The 17,848-nt window shown below is 40.5% G+C and overlaps 2 protein-coding genes across 14 annotated transcripts in view; one reads left to right on the plus strand and one right to left on the minus strand.

The window, feature by feature from the left end:
* Positions 1-10,682, minus strand: part of LOC307024173 (NACHT, LRR and PYD domains-containing protein 12-like) — a 42,272-nt gene extending 31,590 nt beyond the window's left edge. For 5 of the 8 annotated variants that reach the window (XM_079658054.1, XM_079658059.1, XM_079658057.1 and 2 more), the window contains exons 1-3: positions 10,103-10,681; positions 7,574-7,696; positions 4,210-4,445 (exon numbers count right to left, since the gene is read on the minus strand). In XM_079658054.1, coding sequence (XP_079514180.1) covers positions 4,210-4,445; positions 7,574-7,674 — 337 coding nt within the window. In that variant the 5' untranslated portion in view covers positions 7,675-7,696; positions 10,103-10,681. Of the gene's footprint in view, positions 1-4,209; positions 4,446-7,573; positions 7,697-10,102 lie in introns of all 8 variants that reach the window. The other 3 variants (XM_079658053.1, XM_079658058.1, XM_079658056.1) reach the window with 1 other exon arrangement.
* Positions 2,882-17,848, plus strand: part of soat1 (sterol O-acyltransferase 1) — a 32,942-nt gene continuing 17,975 nt past the window's right edge. Inside the window, exons 1-4 of one of the 6 annotated variants that reach the window (XM_079664220.1) lie at positions 2,882-3,149; positions 6,692-6,784; positions 14,703-14,784; positions 16,611-16,780. In XM_079664220.1, the coding sequence (XP_079520346.1) occupies positions 16,612-16,780 (169 nt within the window). In that variant the 5' untranslated portion in view covers positions 2,882-3,149; positions 6,692-6,784; positions 14,703-14,784; position 16,611. Of the gene's footprint in view, positions 3,150-6,477; positions 6,785-14,426; positions 14,785-16,610; positions 16,781-17,848 lie in introns of those variants that run through there. The other 5 variants (XM_079664222.1, XM_079664221.1, XR_013805129.1 and 2 more) reach the window with 5 other exon arrangements.

The following is a 17,848-nucleotide window of genomic DNA, read 5'->3' on the forward strand; positions in this document are numbered from 1 at the left end:
TTATACTACTACGTACATCTGATATTTAACTCCTTCAGCCTACTTTCAGCTGCACAAACTATTCAACTATTAACAAATTCAGCTATTTCAGGACAATGAGGCTATACATGTTGTTTATGCCTTTTTAAAACCTTTTCTTTTAAATATTAAGCTTCTTCACTATTTTTCCTCCTCTTCCGGTTTAACATTTCACTTTCAAGTGTTCAACAAAGTCATTGCAATGCATTTGAGCTCTAACAATTTGATTCAAATTATTTCACTTTTCTGCATTTCTCCGCTAAGTTCAGCTTACTTGTTGTTTGTACTGTAGCTAAAAGCAGTTACCATTCAGCTAATAACAGATTCAGCTTTTTCTGCATTTTTAGCTAAATTCAGCCATAAATGTTCACAGTTTACAGCATTCGCACGCATTTTCTGCAGGAAATGCATTTTCTAGTTATACTTGTGGTGGTAGCCGTGCACGACGGGCGGGGGGGGGGGGGGCGGCAGGTGCTAATGGAGCACGCTCTTGAACTGTTAGTTTGCCGTCGCAGCGGGGTTACTGCAGAGCGCATAATTGCGCCACAGTTGCGCATGAGTGATGTGCAACAACATTTGACTTCTCTTTTTCTCGTAAGGTCTCCCTTTCTGTTGGTCTCTTATTAGCAGACCCTTCACACCATGGCAGAGCGAGCAGGTACAGGCGGCGTAGAGCGAGGGATCATTGTCCACTAGTTGATCGATCGCAGATGGTGTATTGCTCACGGACGGATAAAAAACAAAAACCTAAATAGGTCCCGAAATATACTTGAGCGGACGTTATTATTACATTACATTACATTTAGCTGAGGCTTTTATCCAAAGAGACTTACATTACGTGCATTCGACCAAGAAGATACAACCTTGAGGAAAACAGAATCATATAAGTACATCAGGTTTCATAGAGCCAAACATTTCAAGTGCTACTCAACTGGCTTTAGATAAGCCAGCCCTTTATTAGTATATAAGTGCTTTGTTAGTAATTCTATCTCTGGAAGTGGAGACCAAAGAGATGAGTTTTCAGTCTGAAGAAGATGTGTAAGCTTTCTGCTGTCCTGATTTCAATGGGGAGCTCATTCCACCATTTTGGAGCCAGGATAGCAAACCCACGTGTTTCTGCTAATGGGAACTTGGGTCCCCCTCGCAGTGCGGGTGCAGCGAGCTGTTTGGCTGATGCAGAGCGGAGCTCACGTGCTGGGGTGTACGGTTTAACCATGTCCTGGATGTAGGAAGGGCCAGATCCATTCGCAGCATGGTACGCAAGTACCAGTGTCTTGAAGTGGATTCTAGCAGTTACTGGAAGCCAGTGAAGGGAGCAGAGGAGCGGCGTGGTGTGGGAACATTTAGGAAGGTTGAAGACCAGACGAGCCGCTGCATTCTGGATGAGCTGCAGAGGTCGGATGGCACATGCAGGTAGACCAGCCAGGAGGGTAGTGATATACCTGGGCAGGCAGCCCAAGCAGGGGCGCCGCCAGGGATTTTCATGCCCCATGAAAATATATCACATTGGGCCCCACCACCAGGCCCAGGCCACGCCAACCAAGCACAATGCTGTGACCACACCTCCAGAACCCAACCCACTCATTTATGCTTTAAATAACTACCTGTACAGGCTTGCATCTATCTTGTAGTCCAATACTAACTGCACAATATTTACTGACACTGAGCTGTGAAAATATAACACTGCAGACATGCAACATTCTGCTGCAGTAGAGTTCACTATTTGATATAAGACTAACATTCCTGACAATAGATCTCAATAGTCATCTTTTATGGTGTAAACGCCTTTTTAATAATAACGTTTTTTAATGGAACATTCTCAACATGAATGCATAAATCCAAATAAATATAACTTAAATATGTGGAAAAATACTGTGTTTGAAATGTGTAATTGAAATTAGATGCTAGCTTTTTGTTTTGATATATATATATATACAGTATATATATACATTATATATATATATATTTGATTCCAGTCTCCCTTCAGATATGTTAAGGGGCATGGCATTCAACACAATGCTGCTCACCTCCTTCAGTTGGGAGAAAAGCTGGTTCAGGTTCAGCCTTATAGGGGGACAGGGCTGCTGAGCCTAGAGATGGACCTGTTGGTCCTGGCACCAGGGGGAGGGGCAACTGATTTAGTATGAATAGCTGCTAAAAATGTACCTGCATTTATTAAATGTCAGCTAAAAGAGCAGTGAAATTAAAGACCTCTGAATTTTCTGTGAAGATATTATCAATACTTAATGTCAGCATTACGATTATTATTCACAATGGACTACGCTTAGCTAACAGACTAATTTCCACCACTCATAGACCACAACCACCTTTTCTTTTGAAAAACTGGGTGACATACTGTCGCCCTTTAGTCCCTCTTTTCATTCTCTCCTTTCTTTTCTTTTTTGAAAGCCTGACTTTGTTAGTCGTTGAGACATGGCACACACGTAAATACTAGCATCCCTCCTCACATGCTCTCACTCTCTCTCTGCTAGAAAGGGCCAGTGCCGCACAGCGTTTGGAGGCAGGACCAGTGGCGGCCGGCCCATAGGGGCGCTAGGGGCGCCGCCCCACCTCTTCCCACATGAAAAATAAAATAAAAATAAAAAATATATTTAAAAAAATATATATATATTTTTTTTAATGAACAAGGTAAATATTTTATAATTGGTATCAGTAAAATGTATAATCTACAATAAAATATATTTTAAAATAGTGTTACGATGTCTAAAGTTACTGATAAGTCACATGTTTCCTGCCTGGCCACAGCGTGTATCATTACCCTCTCTCTCTCAACGGGTGCAGCAGCAGCCACTAGCAGCTGACTGTTGCTATCTTTAAACTATGCCGCCAAAACATAATTTCAGCAAATCAGCGTCGTCAAATCTGATGGTCACAGGGCGCCTACGCCGGTGCAGTCTGTGAGTTGTTTGGACTCGTATCCAAGGAGACAAAACAGGAAGCTGTCATTCCCTCTGGAAGCTATCATTAGCAGCTAATGAAGACTCCGTTTTTGACATAAAAATGGAGTTATGGATTATCAATACTTTTTTCAAAGTGACAGACACATTGGATTAACCTATGGATTAACCTTCAGCCGCGTTTTTCGTTTTTGATCAGAATAACAGCAAAAGGTGAGCCTATCTACGTGTTTTGCTACCTAAAGCTACGTCGTGTGATGTCTGTATTTGCTTCCCCTGTCGCGAGTTCTGATCGCTCAGTGATGATACTTATATTTCTAGAATCTGTGGAATCTCAGCTTGTTAGCATAAGCTTGTTTGTGCATATCCGATAAGTATATTGATTGATTTATACCTAGAGTGTGTTGGCATGTTTTCGCTAAGGGCTCATTTAGACGCTTCTTGTGAGACTTGTGTTTTGTTTCGGTAAACATGGTTCATATCATCAGTTAGCTGAGTTTCTTCCTGTTAAATGAGCAGGACACATGAATAGTTTATTACATTTTAAGAAGCCCTGAGACACAGTCTCGTGAGAAAAAAATCGGGGGAAAAGCCCCTTAACAGGTTAAATGGGAATTAAATCATTAAGTAATTTTGAGTGTTCCCAAAGCCCCGGTGTTCTGCAGTTTGTGTGGGCCTACTGTACTGTTGCACAGTTTATGCTGTAGAAACTATGTCCAGGACAAGGTGTTTGGAAGTTTTGGAAGATTCATAGCTAACCACACTGAAGATTATGGAGGTATTGATCAGTCTAATCATATTTTTAAGCCTCAACTTGTCTTTTCCCCCCTCTAACATCACCAGAAGTCCTAATTTAAGGGGTATTTTCTCAATTTATTTTACCGGGGGAGCTACCCCCCGGACCCCCCTAGTATTGTTTGGTCACCATTTCCACAGCCACACCTAAAATATTTCCCACCACTGGGCAGGACCAAACCATTACATGTAAATAGAAGGGGGTGTGCAGAAGCTTTGGATAATTAACTTTAGGAAGAAAATAAGTTAAATGAATTGTAAGTTTAGTGAGTACATTATCAATATAACGTTCTATTAATATTAATTATTGATGAATGATGAAAGGTTACTTAAAAAAATTGTTCTTAATGTTCTCAAATTGTTTGGGCCCCTCAGTCACAGGCCCTTAGAATCGTCCTAACATTTCAACCCCTTACGGCGCCCCTGAGCCCAAGTAAAGTCTATCTGTGGGAAACCCTGTACAGATGCTCAGACTTACTTTTTACTGTTCTGCTCTGACTGGCTGTCTGCAGGCCAGCTCTGGTTCTGGATCTTTCTCCACACTGGGGACAGCAGGGGTCTCCTGGTGGAGGTCTCTGCTCCCAGTATGAGGTGATGCACTGTCTGCAGAACCAGTGTCCACAGCTGGTAGAGACTGGATCCTTCAGGACGTCCTGACACAGAGCACAGCTGGACAGCTGCTCCTCCACAGGAACACCACTCTGCCTCTTCCCTCTGTGGAGATCAACACATCCTTTATAGCACATTACGGGGACTGATTTTCACCAATGGAACAACCCAAAGATGGCAAATTCTTGTTTGATTTGTTTGTTAAAGTTCTTTATCTGTAGATGATATTTCATCCTGGTAACTGTTCCCAAGTGGTAGATATTTAGTGATTCACAGTGCTTGAATTGGGCCGGTACTCACCGGTACGCAGTACCGGCACTTCTGATTTTTACCCATGTGGTACCGGCACTTCTTACTGAGTACCGGCAAGGTGCCGGTACTCAGTAAAATGCCGGTACTCAGCCGCCGGCAATATACGTATATATTGTAAACGCAACGCAGCGCAAATGAGGGTCTGACTCTGCCTCACAGAGGGTGACTGGCTGTCTACATGACGTGGCCTGCCGACATTGCCACTTTCATACAGATCATACTAATGCCCTCGATTGGTCTCTGCGTGTCATTCAAGCTCGGGAGGGTGTGTGTTGGTGTATGTGTGGCGCGAGCGAGCGACAAAGTGCCCGCACCGGTTACGTGTATTGTTGTTAGCATCTGGTGCTAGCTAGCTGCGCTAACGGATATCAGGAGCTGTTTCAACAACAAGGTGGAGGGAAAGTCCTTTGCTGACAGACTGAGAGGGTGATAACTTCAGCTCTGGTGAGGTAAATTACTCTCTGAGTCTTTAGATAGTTAACTTAGTTTAAGTTATCTCAGTGGGTCTCAAACGGTTCGGTCACCATTTATGTAAACACATATTTCCATTTGAGGGGGTAGTGATTAGTAAAATATGCATGAATAATATAAACAAAATGTTAACTAGGTGAAAAAAGGTAAGATAAACTTATTGAGAGCTAAAACTAGTCTTTGCTGTTGCCTCAAAGAGGAGCAGGGGGGAGAGGAGGGAGACAGGAGAGGCCGATTCAGGAGCCCAGACACACTCACAACTATAAATGAACCAAAAACAAATAAATAAACAAGTTTCAATGTTTTTTCATATTGGATATTGTATGTTATTGCTTATGGCCATGTACTTATGATTTTATGATGATTTTAAGTCCAACATTTAAAAAAAAATCTTACCGGGGGAGCATGCCCCCGGACCCCCCTATAGGATTTGAGGCCCGGTCCCACTGTTCCCAAATAGATTTGCTATTTTTTTTAAATAGTAACCCATCTCCATATGTTTCTTTTTGGGTTGTAGATTTAAACTAGAGGGCTATCACTTTGTGCAGCAACGCTACTGACAAATAAATCCAGCAAAATGGCACAAAAAACTGGTAGTGGCCTCAGGGACGAGGAGTCATCTAACCAGCCAGTAGGAGTCAAGCTTTACTTTCTTTTATATCCATAAAGAAAAAGTCAATCTGTTTACAGTTGTTTCATTATGGATGTTGAGAGGTATCCATATATCTCTTCATTTTGCTCTCAAATTGCACCAGAGTGATGCATCTAACTTCAATATTTAAAAAAAAATGTTCCCGGGGGAGCATGCCCCCGGACCCCCCTAGACTAGAGGGTGTCAGGTCCACTCCCCACTTATAAAAATAGCACTTTACCCCTGCACCCCCTCTAATCTCAGATGCACCCTGAGTCATTTTGTTTAAGTACAGTGAGCCTTTCTAAAATATACAGTAAAGAGACAAACCCACCAGCATTATATACTATGACTTTGTGCCAAATACTTGTTGCTGATTTAGAGTACTGGCACCTTTTTTATTCCAATTCAAGCACTGGTGATTCATATAATTATGAAACAAAACGCCCTTCTGTCTGTAACATCCTCGCCTACAGCATGTTCACTGTACCTCACAAGTTTTACTACGGCTAAATTAAACTTGTTTATGTAATAACTACATCATTATTCCAATTTGTAAAAGCAGTGAACACTTTGTCAGGTCTGTCCACAACATGGAAAGCAAATCACTTTCAAAATGCTAGTTCCTGAACTGGAGACACTGCTCTCTGTCTGTGGAAACAATAAATGTTTAACACACATCACTAGTTCTTGTAAAAAGCAGCGTTTGATTTTAGTTTTGATTTTCTTTCCCCTTTAAAGATTTGCGTTCTTACTCTAAACTTTATGTTTTAAAAATGGTGTTTGTGGGTTTCTGTTGTTAGAAATCATTTGTGAGAGTGAAAAGTTCTACATGTTCAAAGTTCATTTACTTAGGGGTCGGCAACCCCTACACGCGGCACCGTAACCAGTGGCACACTAGGAATAAGTGGGCAAAATTATTACATTGTAATTTCAGATCCTGAACGATACCGCCGCCAGAGCGCGTCTCCCCGTTACCTGCAGAAGGAAGCCATGCACGCAACACAGCCCCGCTCTCTTTAAACTCCAGGTGACTTTCTGCCGCTTTCCGACAGTGAGGGAACGTGTGTATGTTTCTGGAAGTGAAACGAGGCAGCAGAAAAACAGAGGTCTGTGATGTATTTTTTGAAACAGAAGAACAGCTAAATAAATGCAACGGCCTCCCAAGAAGAGCTCGCCTCTCTCCAGTCATTTAAGCTTGAGTGGGTATGAACCTGAAGCTTGTTGCTCGACTACGGTCTGGGAGCCGACAGGAAAGTTCAACACACAGATGGCCAGTCCGCCCCTTTGTAGCATATTATCTCGATGAGAGATGAGCAGATCGCCACTGGGCTTTCAGCTAAAGACACAGCCACGCAAAAACTGCGGCATTTGTACAGCTCCTTATGGGTACTGCAATTAGTGAAGTGCTTTCCTCTGTGGTGAAACGATCAGCCCTGCACCTGTCGCTCTACCATCCACAAACACACATGCACAAGCCACACCCCTCTCTCTCTCTCTCTTAAAGGGACAGCGATCTCATCTCACTCTGCGTGGCCCTAATATCATAACGTGTGTTCTGGAGAATCACAGAACTGACGATCGTCCTTATTATTATGCCGTTTAAACCAATTATTTAAATGTGTTTGTAAAATTCGGCACCCACGGACACTGTTTCCCCGCATCGAGGCTCCCCCGCCCCCCTGCTGATAAAACTTTTTTTATGGCACTTCATATCAAAAAGGTTGCTGACCCCTGCACAAAGTCCTACATGTGGAATGTGAGAATGATCAGATCAGACTCCTCTTCAGGTCAGTTTACAGCAGAAACAGATTCTTACCTTGTCTCAGATGCTCCAAGTGTATTACTCAGATCTGGAGGTTTTCTGGACACTGAAGATGTGTCCTCCTCCTCATCATCCAAATCTCTCATGGTCTCCATTCTGAGAGATGAACTAGTAACCCTGGAGACAAACACATAAACACACACACTTTATAATGCAAGCATTTCAATCAAATCCATCATAATGATACATTTTGGTTTAAATGTGTGCTGTCTACCGTGTACTTCTACTCCACTACAGTTCAGAGGTACATGGTGTACTTCTACTCCACTACATGTATTTAACCCCTTTAGTTACTTCACAGATGTGGATGAATGATGTGAAATATAATCAAGTGTTAAATCAGACTTTAGTTCCACCTGGAGTAAATCCACCAGCTACCCTGCAGTATACAAAGTCATTCAAACTAGCTGCTCCTTTACCATCTTTGAGAACACTTTCATGATCAATCATTATAAAACATATCATATCTATTATTCTGAAATGGACCAATCTGCACAATGACTACTTTTACTGTCTTTCACTATATTTTGATGAGAATACTTTCCTACTTTTACTTGAGGAACATTTTGAATGCAGGACTTTTACTGTAACAGAGTATTCCTACACTCTGGGACTTCTACTTTAACTCAAGAACAAGATCTGAGTACTTCTACTTTTACTCAAGTACAAGATCTGAGTACTTCTACTTTTACTCAAGTACAAGATCTGAGTACTTCTACTTTTACTCAAGTACAAGATCTGAGTACTTCTACTTTTACTCAAGTACAAGATCTGAATACTTCTACTTTTACTCAAGTACATGATCTGAATACTTTTACTTTTACTCAAGTACAAGATCTAAGTACTTCTACTTTTACTCAAGTACAAGATCTGAGTACTTCTACTTTACTCAAGTACAAGATCTGAGTACTTCTACTTTTACTCAAGTACAAGATCTGAGTACTTCTACTTTTACTCAAGTACAAGATCTGAATACTTCTACTTTTACTCAAGTACATGATCTGAATACTTTTACTTCTACTAAAGTACTAGGTCTGAGTACTTCTACTTTTACTCAAGTACATGATCTGAGTACTTCTACTATTACTCAAGTACAAGATCTGAGTACTTCTACTTTTACTCAAGTACAAGATCTGAGTACTTTTACTAAAGTACTAGGTCTGAGTACTTCTACTTTTACTGAAGTACATGATCTGAGTACTTTTACTTTTACTAAAGTACTAGGTCTGAGTACTTCTACTTTTACTCAAGTACATGATCTGAGTACTTTTACTTTTACTCAAGTACATGATCTGAATACTTTTACTTTTACTCAAGTACAAGATCTGAGTACTTCTACTTTTACTCAAGTACAAGATCTGAGTACTTCTACTTTTACTCAAGTACAAGATCTGAGTACTTCTACTTTTACTCAAGTACAAGATCTGAGTACTTCTACTTTTACTCAAGTACAAGATCTGAGTACTTCTACTTTTACTCAAGTACAAGATCTGAGTACTTCTACTTTTACTCAAGTACATGATCTGAATACTTTTACTTTTACTCAAGTACAAGATCTGAGTACTTCTACTTTTACTCAAGTACATGATCTGAGTACTTCTACTTTTACTCAAGTACATGATCTGAGTACTTCTACTTTAACTCAAGTACAAGATCTGAGTACTTCTACTTTTACTCAAGTACAAGATCTGAGTACTTCTACTTTTACTCAAGTACAAGATCTGAGTACTTCTACTTTTACTCAAGTACAAGATCTGAGTACTTCTACTTTTACTCAAGTACAAGATCTGAGTACTTCTACTTTTACTCAAGTACAAGATCTGAGTACTTCTTCCACTCCCAGACATCAGTCAGAGCGATAACTACCTCGGTGTAAAAGCACATTTAATCCATGCCAAATGTTGTGCACTCGTTCTTTAGGTCTGGTGAAAACGGAGGGGTGGCATTCTGCTGAATCCAGGAGATGGACAGCTCACTACTTTAGGAGCAGATAGTGCTCGCGATATGATAGTGGCAGCAAGTAGCTATACTACCATACGAGCATAACTTGCTCTGACGTCATGCCAGTCATTCGGAAACCATCATCATTAGCTGAGATGTTATAATAAAGTGAAAACCCCTCTTATTTCTCTCAGCTGTTTTTCATGGACCGCTTTATTAGACTACAGCACACGATGTATTTGTTTTATATCTCTCCAAAATACAAGTTAACTCAGTTACTAATATTTTAAACTTCTGATTTATGAAGATCAATCAAAGTTTATGATCGTGATTTACGCGATTACTTTTTTTTTTAAATCAACTAACACCACTAACAACAACACGTCTGTATAGTTGGGTAACCATGATGGCGCAGACACACGGACGTGAAAGGGGAAGTTTAGGCCTAAAACATTTCAAAATGCCACATCGGACTCTAAGACGTTGCTTTTTTATCGAGACTGTGTTTTTCTGAGATAAAGCCAAACAGAGGAAACATGAATTGTTTAGGAAACCCAAGCAGAGCCTGGTTTCAACACTCACCCTGTTCTCTTTCTGCTGCTCTGTCGACGTGTACAATGGAGTCTGTCGGTTTTCTTCAAGGTCCAAGGTCCAAGGTTCTTTATTATGTTATACGATCATAACTACAGTGTAGTCTTATCTTAGGTCATAGGCTTCTCCAACATTGCAACACAATAACACAGATAAACAGAAAGATATAATGCAGGTAAAAATTAAATACAAAAATAAAATAGTTTAAAAAAGTGAAATAAGAGTCTATATGCAAGTTATTGGAACGATATATTAGATAAATAGATAAATAATTTCTAAGTAGCAGCCAGATGAATGTTATGGATGTTGTCTCAAAGTTCAGGTCTTATTGCCTGTGGGATGAAACTGTCTCTGAGTCTGGTGGTTTTAGTCCTGATGCTGCGGTAACGCCTGCCGGACGGCAGCAGACTGAACAGTTTGTGGCTGGGGTGATGGAGGTGTTTGATAATCCTGAGGGCTTTCTTCCTGAGCCGCTGGGAGTAAAGGTCCTCAATGGATGGCAGCTCCGTCCTGGTGATGTGCTGTGCAGCTTTCACCACCCTCTGTAAAGCCTTACGATTGAGGGCGGTGCAGCTGCCGTACCAGGCCATGATGCAGCCAGTCAGGATGCTCTCTATGGAGCACCTGTAGAAGGTCAGGATGCTCTATATGGAGCACCTGTAGGTCAGGATGCTCTCTATGGAGCACCTGTAGAAGGTCAGGATGCTCTCTATGGAGCACCTGTAGGTCAGGATGCTCTCTATGGAGCACCTGTAGAAGGTCAGGATGCTCTCTATGGAGCACCTGTAGAAGTTGCAGAGTTGCTGTCGAGCTGTGATGGTGATGGTGGTGGTGTGAAGAGTCCATGTATGGTCCTCAGTGATGAGTCCATGTCAGGTCCTCAGTGATGAGTCCATGTATGGTCCTCAGTGATGAGTCCATGTCAGGTCCTCAGTGATGAGTCCATGTCAGGTCCTCAGTGATGAGTCCATGTCAGGTCCTCAGTGATGAGTCCATGTCAGGTCCTCAGTGATGAGTCCATGTCAGGTCCTCAGTGAGGAGTCCATGTCAGGTCCTCAGTGATGAGTCCATGTCAGGTCCTCAGTGAGGAGTCCATGTCAGGTCCTCAGTGATCAGTCCATGTCAGGTCCTCAGAGATGAGTCCATGTCAGGTCCTCAGTGAAGAGTCCATGTATGGTCCTCAGTGATCAGTCCATGTCAGGTCCTCAGAGATGAGTCCATGTCAGGTCCTCAGTGATGAGTCCATGTCAGGTCCTCAGTGATGAGTCCATGTCAGGTCCTCAGTGATCAGTCCATGTCAGGTCCTCAGAGATGAGTCCATGTCAGGTCCTCAGTGATGAGTCCATGTCAGGTCCTCAGTGATGAGTCCATGTCAGGTCCTCAGTGATGAGTCCATGTCAGGTCCTCAGTGATGAGTCCATGTCAGGTCCTCAGTGATCAGTCCATGTCAGGTCCTCAGTGAGGAGTCCATGTCAGGTCCTCAGTGATCAGTCCATGTCAGGGCCTCAGAGATGAGTCCATGTCAGGTCCTCAGTGATGAGTCCATGTCAGGGCCTCAGAGATGAGTCCATGTCAGGTCTTCAGTGATGAGTCCATGTCAGGGCCTCAGAGATGAGTCCATGTCAGCTCCTCAGTGATGAGTCCATGTCAGGTCCTCAGTGATGAGTCCATGTCAGGTCCTCAGTGATGAGTCCATGTCAGGTCCTCAGTGATGAGTCCATGTCAGGTCCTCAGTGATGAGTCCATGTCAGGTCCTCAGTGATGTGGACACAGAGGAACCTGAAGCTGCTGACTCTCTCTTCATGGATGTTAGGTAGCGAGAGAAATATAACTCAATACTTTCTCTACACGATACTCCCGTGATTGGTGGTAAACTGATACCAGCGTTAAGCGAGCTGTTGAGCATCGTATTTGGCAACAATCAAGGTATAAGAGCAATAAACTGCTAGAATGTGAAATTACGTATGAACAACTAAGAAAAGAAGAAGATGAAGAGAGAAGAGAACTGGAGGAGAAGGGGAAAAAACGAATGGAGGAAAACTTTAATAAAGAACTGGAAGAAATGAAGTTGAAATATGAAGAGTAGGCCAAAAAAAAGCTGAAGAAAACAACAATCTACGCAAGAGCTTGCTGGAACTGGAAAATAAAAACCTTGAACAAGAAGTGAAAAACAAAAGCAAGTGCATCATCCAATGATCTTCATCCCATAGTTGTGTTTCTATGCATTATGTTTTTTAACCAGCTGTAGTAGAATTGTTTGACTTTTTAATAATCAATACTTGAACCAAACCTCAAGGTTCAGATTAAACTTAGTCTGTTTTATGGACTCAGGTTCAGGTCAAATGGATTCAGTAATGTTCAGATCAGTTGGTGAAGGTGCGTCTTTTTAACATGGATTGTTTTTCAGTGAGTAAATAAATGTATTAAATCAATCCTGCTACGGAAAATGTTTAATCAATCAATCACAAATTATTTTTATCACACATTTTACATGTGTTTAATAGAGGGTTAAATTCAATAGTAAGGTTATCTTTATTGATGTCAACATGAATATTGAAGTCACCAACGATAATGACTTTATCTGTTTTAAGAACTAAACTTGCCTCTAAATGTGTGTATATGTATATTTGTTTCTGTATATATATATATATATATATATATATATATATATATATATATATATATATATATATATATATATATATATATACATATAAGTGGGTGTAAAGGTGTGTATGTACAGTATGTATATATTTCCTTTTATATATTTGTATTCTTTGGGATGATGAGAAACAGAATTTCGATCCCACTGTCTGTGTAACACAAATAGAGGAGTGGACTTTGACTCATTTAAACATGTTGTTTGAGTATCAGCCAAGTTTCAGTGAGTGATCATAAATACATCTTATCTTTGTGGCAGCCATTTTATCTGTAAGTATTATTTGTTAATCTGTTGTAATATTCTCCTGAACACTGGGTGGTGTAGGGGAGCATAAAGGGGAGATCACCAGGACAGGGGGATTGTTTGAACGTTTGATTTGTTTATATATTGTTAGAATAGACAGGCTGTTGTTTGTGCACTGTGAATCCACTATGATTCCCATTTCTGTTATAATCATTCATTTGTTTTAGTATCATGTGAAGTCAATGTTTGGTTCAATAAATACATCATTATCATTTCACTGTGTTCATGTTACCTCAGGGCACACAAATGCATTTTTATATTGTTTTGAAAGAGTAGAGTTTTCCCAGTTGTCCTGGAGATGTAATGCTATGAATGCATGTATAGAACAAATACTTTACAACATTTGAAAATGTAATACGTCAGTGGGGATGTTGATGTACTGTCTGAGGAGAGAATACACCCCCCGGTGGTGGTGAGAGAAACTGCAGGCTGCAAGCATTTCTAATTACTATCCAAACCTTTCAACTCAGTGATTCAACAACTTCTAGATTACCCATTTAACCCGTGTGCATCACTCAGGACATTTTTGGCTTCACACTTTCTTAAAACGTTTTTTTGGATGTCAAAATCTTGACTTTTGACTTTTTTTTCAGAAGTTTGAAAAAAGGCTACATTTTGAGGATTTGAGAGGAAAAGTATTTTTCCGTAAAGTATTAGGTTAGTTTTTATATATTAGTATCCTCTCAAGACATCAGTGCAATTTTTTTCAGCACGAGGGTAACGATTCCCAAACAAAGTAATATTCCTATCTGTAAAGGTCTGCCGTCCTCCGTCCCAATCATTCTTATATTTCAATACTTTTGGTCAGAAAGAATGATTCACTCGAGTGCGCTAGAATTTGAAAATACACAACTGGAAAAAATCTGCCACTTCCTCACAGAGCCCCTCCTCCAACACACACGAACGCACACATGACCAATGAGGGCACGAGATAAGTTTGTGCACAGATGGAAGGCTGACAGGCAGGTAGGCCATCCAGTTACTTTAGCCGGGCCTGGTCGTGCTTTTTACAGTACCACGGCTTCCACAGATGACATTTTTTTAATGTATTTATTGTCAAAGCACTTCAGCTATTCATTGCTATCGGGATGTGGATGTAGTGTCTCTACTTTAAAGAGTCCTCTCCTGCTGATGTTCAGGTGTATATCAGTATGTAGTGTCTCTACTTTAAAGAGTCCTCTCCTGCTGATGTTCAGGTGTATATCAGTATGTAGTGTCTCTACATGTCTCCATGCTTTAATGTTCAGACAGAAAGCTCTTTATTTTTCTCATACTGCCTGTGCTGCAGCACCTCTTTTCACCCTCTGTCTGAAACCAGAGCCCAGTCTGCTCTGATAGGTTAGCTGGAATTGTGGTGGATTTCCTAATGACTTTTTCAACTTTCCAAACTGTTTAGCAAAATTGAAGTAAACGATTAAGCCTTGACCCTTAGTATTTCATTTATATTTATTTAATATTAATATATTTTCCGCTTTTGTATTCTGCTTTTAATTACCTGAAAGTTAACTTTTTAAGATAAAATAAAATAAATAAAAACATTGTGGGCGCTGATGACGTCAGAAGGAGGAGAGACTTTGGACCAATCAGATGGCGCAGCGCTGCTCATCATGTCCTCTGTTGATACAGCGGAGAGAAGGTGATCCTCCGCTCCCTGTCTGACTCTAAACGGAGGAGGCGGACTAAAAAAGAGGCTCCCCGGCGCTTTAAAGTAAGTATGTTCCCAGAACCTCGGTTAATATCATTTTAATTACTAATGTATCGTTTTTTCTGGCAACTTGTTGCTTAGCTAACGTCAACAAGTGAGCTAATGTGTCAGAGCTAGCAGCCGTTGGTGTCTCTAGGCAGAATAGGAGTTTCTAACGGCTGTTCACCTGTTCGCTTTAAAACTGCCGTTAGCTCCTGATTTAAACTTAACCTGTCATTAGCATCAGAGCTAACTGCTAGCCTCCTGTCTGCTGCTGGCTGTCATGTGACTCTGATTTGTTTGCCTTATTTGTTAGTCAAAACATTTTGCATTCCCTCACAGGTGATGGTAGCATCAGGTGCTCATTTTCTTTTAAACCATATATTATTTACCACATTTTAAAATGCTAACCTATAATTATTCTGTGCTGTGTGGGTCATTTTAAATGTTTTATTCATATTCACACTTGTGTGTACTTTACTTGAGTATTTTAATTTGATGTTAGTGTTCTTCTACTCCACTACAGTTCAGAGGTAAATGGTGTACTTTTACTCCACTACATGTATTTAATACTTTTTCTAATAGTAATATTTTGAATGCACGACTTTTACTGTAACAGAGTATTCCTACACTCTGGTACTTCTATTTTTACTCAAGTACAAGATCTGAGTACTTCTACTTTTACTCTAGTATAAATCTGAGTACTTCTACTTTTACTCAAGAACAAGATCTGAGTACTTTTACTATTACTCAAGTACAAGATCTGAGTACTTCTACTTTTACTCAAGTACAAGACCTGAGTACTTTTACTATTACTCAAGTACAAGATCTGAGTACTTCTATTTTTACTCAAGTACAAGACCTGAGTACTTCTACTTTTACTCAAGTACAAGATCTGAGTACTTCTACTTTTACTCAAGTACAAGATCTGAGTACTTCTACTTTTACTCAAGTACAAGACCTGAGTACTTCTATTCTTACTCAAGTACAAGACCTGAGTACTTCTACTTTTACTCAAGTACAAGATCTGAGTACTTCTACTTTTACTCAAGTACAAGACCTGAGTACTTTTACTATTACTCAAGTACAAGACCTGAGTACTTCTACTTTTACTCAAGTACAAGACCTGAGTACTTTTACTATTACTCAAGAACAAGATCTGAGTACTTCTACTTTTACTCAAGTACAAGATCTGAGTAATTCTACTTTTACTCAAGAACAAGATCTGAGTACTTCTACTTTTACTAAGTACAAGATCTGAGTACTTCTACTTTTACTAAGTACAAGATCTGAGTACTTCTACTTTTACTCAAGAACAAGATCTGAGTACTTCTACTTTTACTAAGTACAAGATCTGAGTACTTCTACTTTTACTAAGTACAAGATCTGAGTAATTCTACTTTTACTCAAGAACAAGATCTGAGTACTTTTACTTTTACTCCAGTATACAATCTGAGTACTAGAAGAAGTACAACATACTGTATCAAGTAAACATGCTCTTTCAATGAAAATCAGTTAAAAAATGAAAAAATAGTTTCATTTTAGTTTTTTATAGATAACCCATGTCTTTATTATAGTATTTGTCCTAAAAAACAAATGATTTTCAGTGTCTACTGTGATGTAGCAGAGAGTATTTGCAAAGATTAATCATGTATGTTGTTGGGAATTGAGATCATCACAATGATATGTTTGTTACTTTGCGTGTATTTTCCTTATTTATCCATCAGGTGAATCCATGGACGGTCTCATTGAGCCCTCTGCATCCTCCACCTGCTGCCTCCTCTAGCAGCCGGATGAGGAAGCCTCTGATTCTGCTTAGTTTTGACCCTAAATGTGTTGTTTCCTGTCAGGATGGAGAGAGGGGAAGATGGCGGTGTCCTCCGGTCCCGCTGCAGATCACCAGAGACGCCCCCCACCTCCCCGGACCCAGACCGATCCTTCAGCTCTCTGGACGGGGACAGTAAACCAGAACAGCAGCAGCAGCAGCAGGGCAACGGAGTCAGCCATGCTACCAGCAACGGTGAGAAACAGATCCATGTATAAGTCTTTTTTTTTTTTAAACAGAAAAATCACATGGATTTTACAGTGAGAATAAAAGAGCTCTTGTAGGTTTCCTCTTGAAGGACAGAGGGCTGCCTGATTAGAGCAAGAGGAGACAATATGGAGCTTTATTGATCTCTGTAGGGATTCAGACGTTACAGCAGAACAGAATAAGAGTCCTTACAGTTCAAGTTCTGTTATTTCTTTATTTAATCAGGCCTGTGCTGCACATTTTGGGAGGATCGTATTGAACTGATAATCAACCTCTCTTTTCTGATCCAGTCAAAATGAGTCACTGAAGCTTTGTGATCAGGTTTAACCCAATTAGCAACGAGACGTGATCCGAGGCACCGTTAATGTGAGGAGAAGTCCAGATTAATGAACTGATCGTGAGAAATTATTCGTTTAAAACAGCTGGTCTTTTGATATTTAGAGTCAAAATCATAGACTATCTATACAAAGACTACTTCCACTTAACATGCGGAAAGTTACAGTGAGAATGTGATTTATTGGCTCAAATGTCTCGTTCAGTTTATTGAATTTTCTGTATGTTGACAGATGGGTGCTGTGTTGCACTCTGTTTACCTTTCTGAAGCACGAGGCTGAGGTGTGTCCCTTCTGGATTTCAATCAGACACCATTTGACTTCTGCTGTTTCCCACACGGCTACACATTTACAACAAGTGAATCAAATCTGCACGACAACCCTCTATAAGCACCGTGTAAAACAGCTCAATCACTAAAGACATGGGTCTTATTTAAATGTTTTAATTCTAGTTCATAGTTGCTGTGTTCCCCTCAGATAACCTCTCTCTGCTGGTCCTTTATTATCAACATGTGTCCCCTCTTCTTCATGTCTCTTCTACATCAACATGTGTCCCCTCTTCTTCATGTCTCTTCTACATCAACATGTGTCCCCTCTTCTCCATGTCTCTTCTACATCAACATGTGTCCCCTCTTCTCCATGTCTCTTCTACATCAACATGTGTCCCCTCTTCTTCATGTCTCTTCTACATCAACATGTGTCCCCTCTTCTCCATGTCTCTTCT

This window comes from Notothenia rossii (genome assembly GCF_949606895.1).
Source record: "Notothenia rossii genome assembly, chromosome: 1".
Classification (NCBI taxonomy): domain Eukaryota; kingdom Metazoa; phylum Chordata; class Actinopteri; order Perciformes; family Nototheniidae; genus Notothenia; species Notothenia rossii.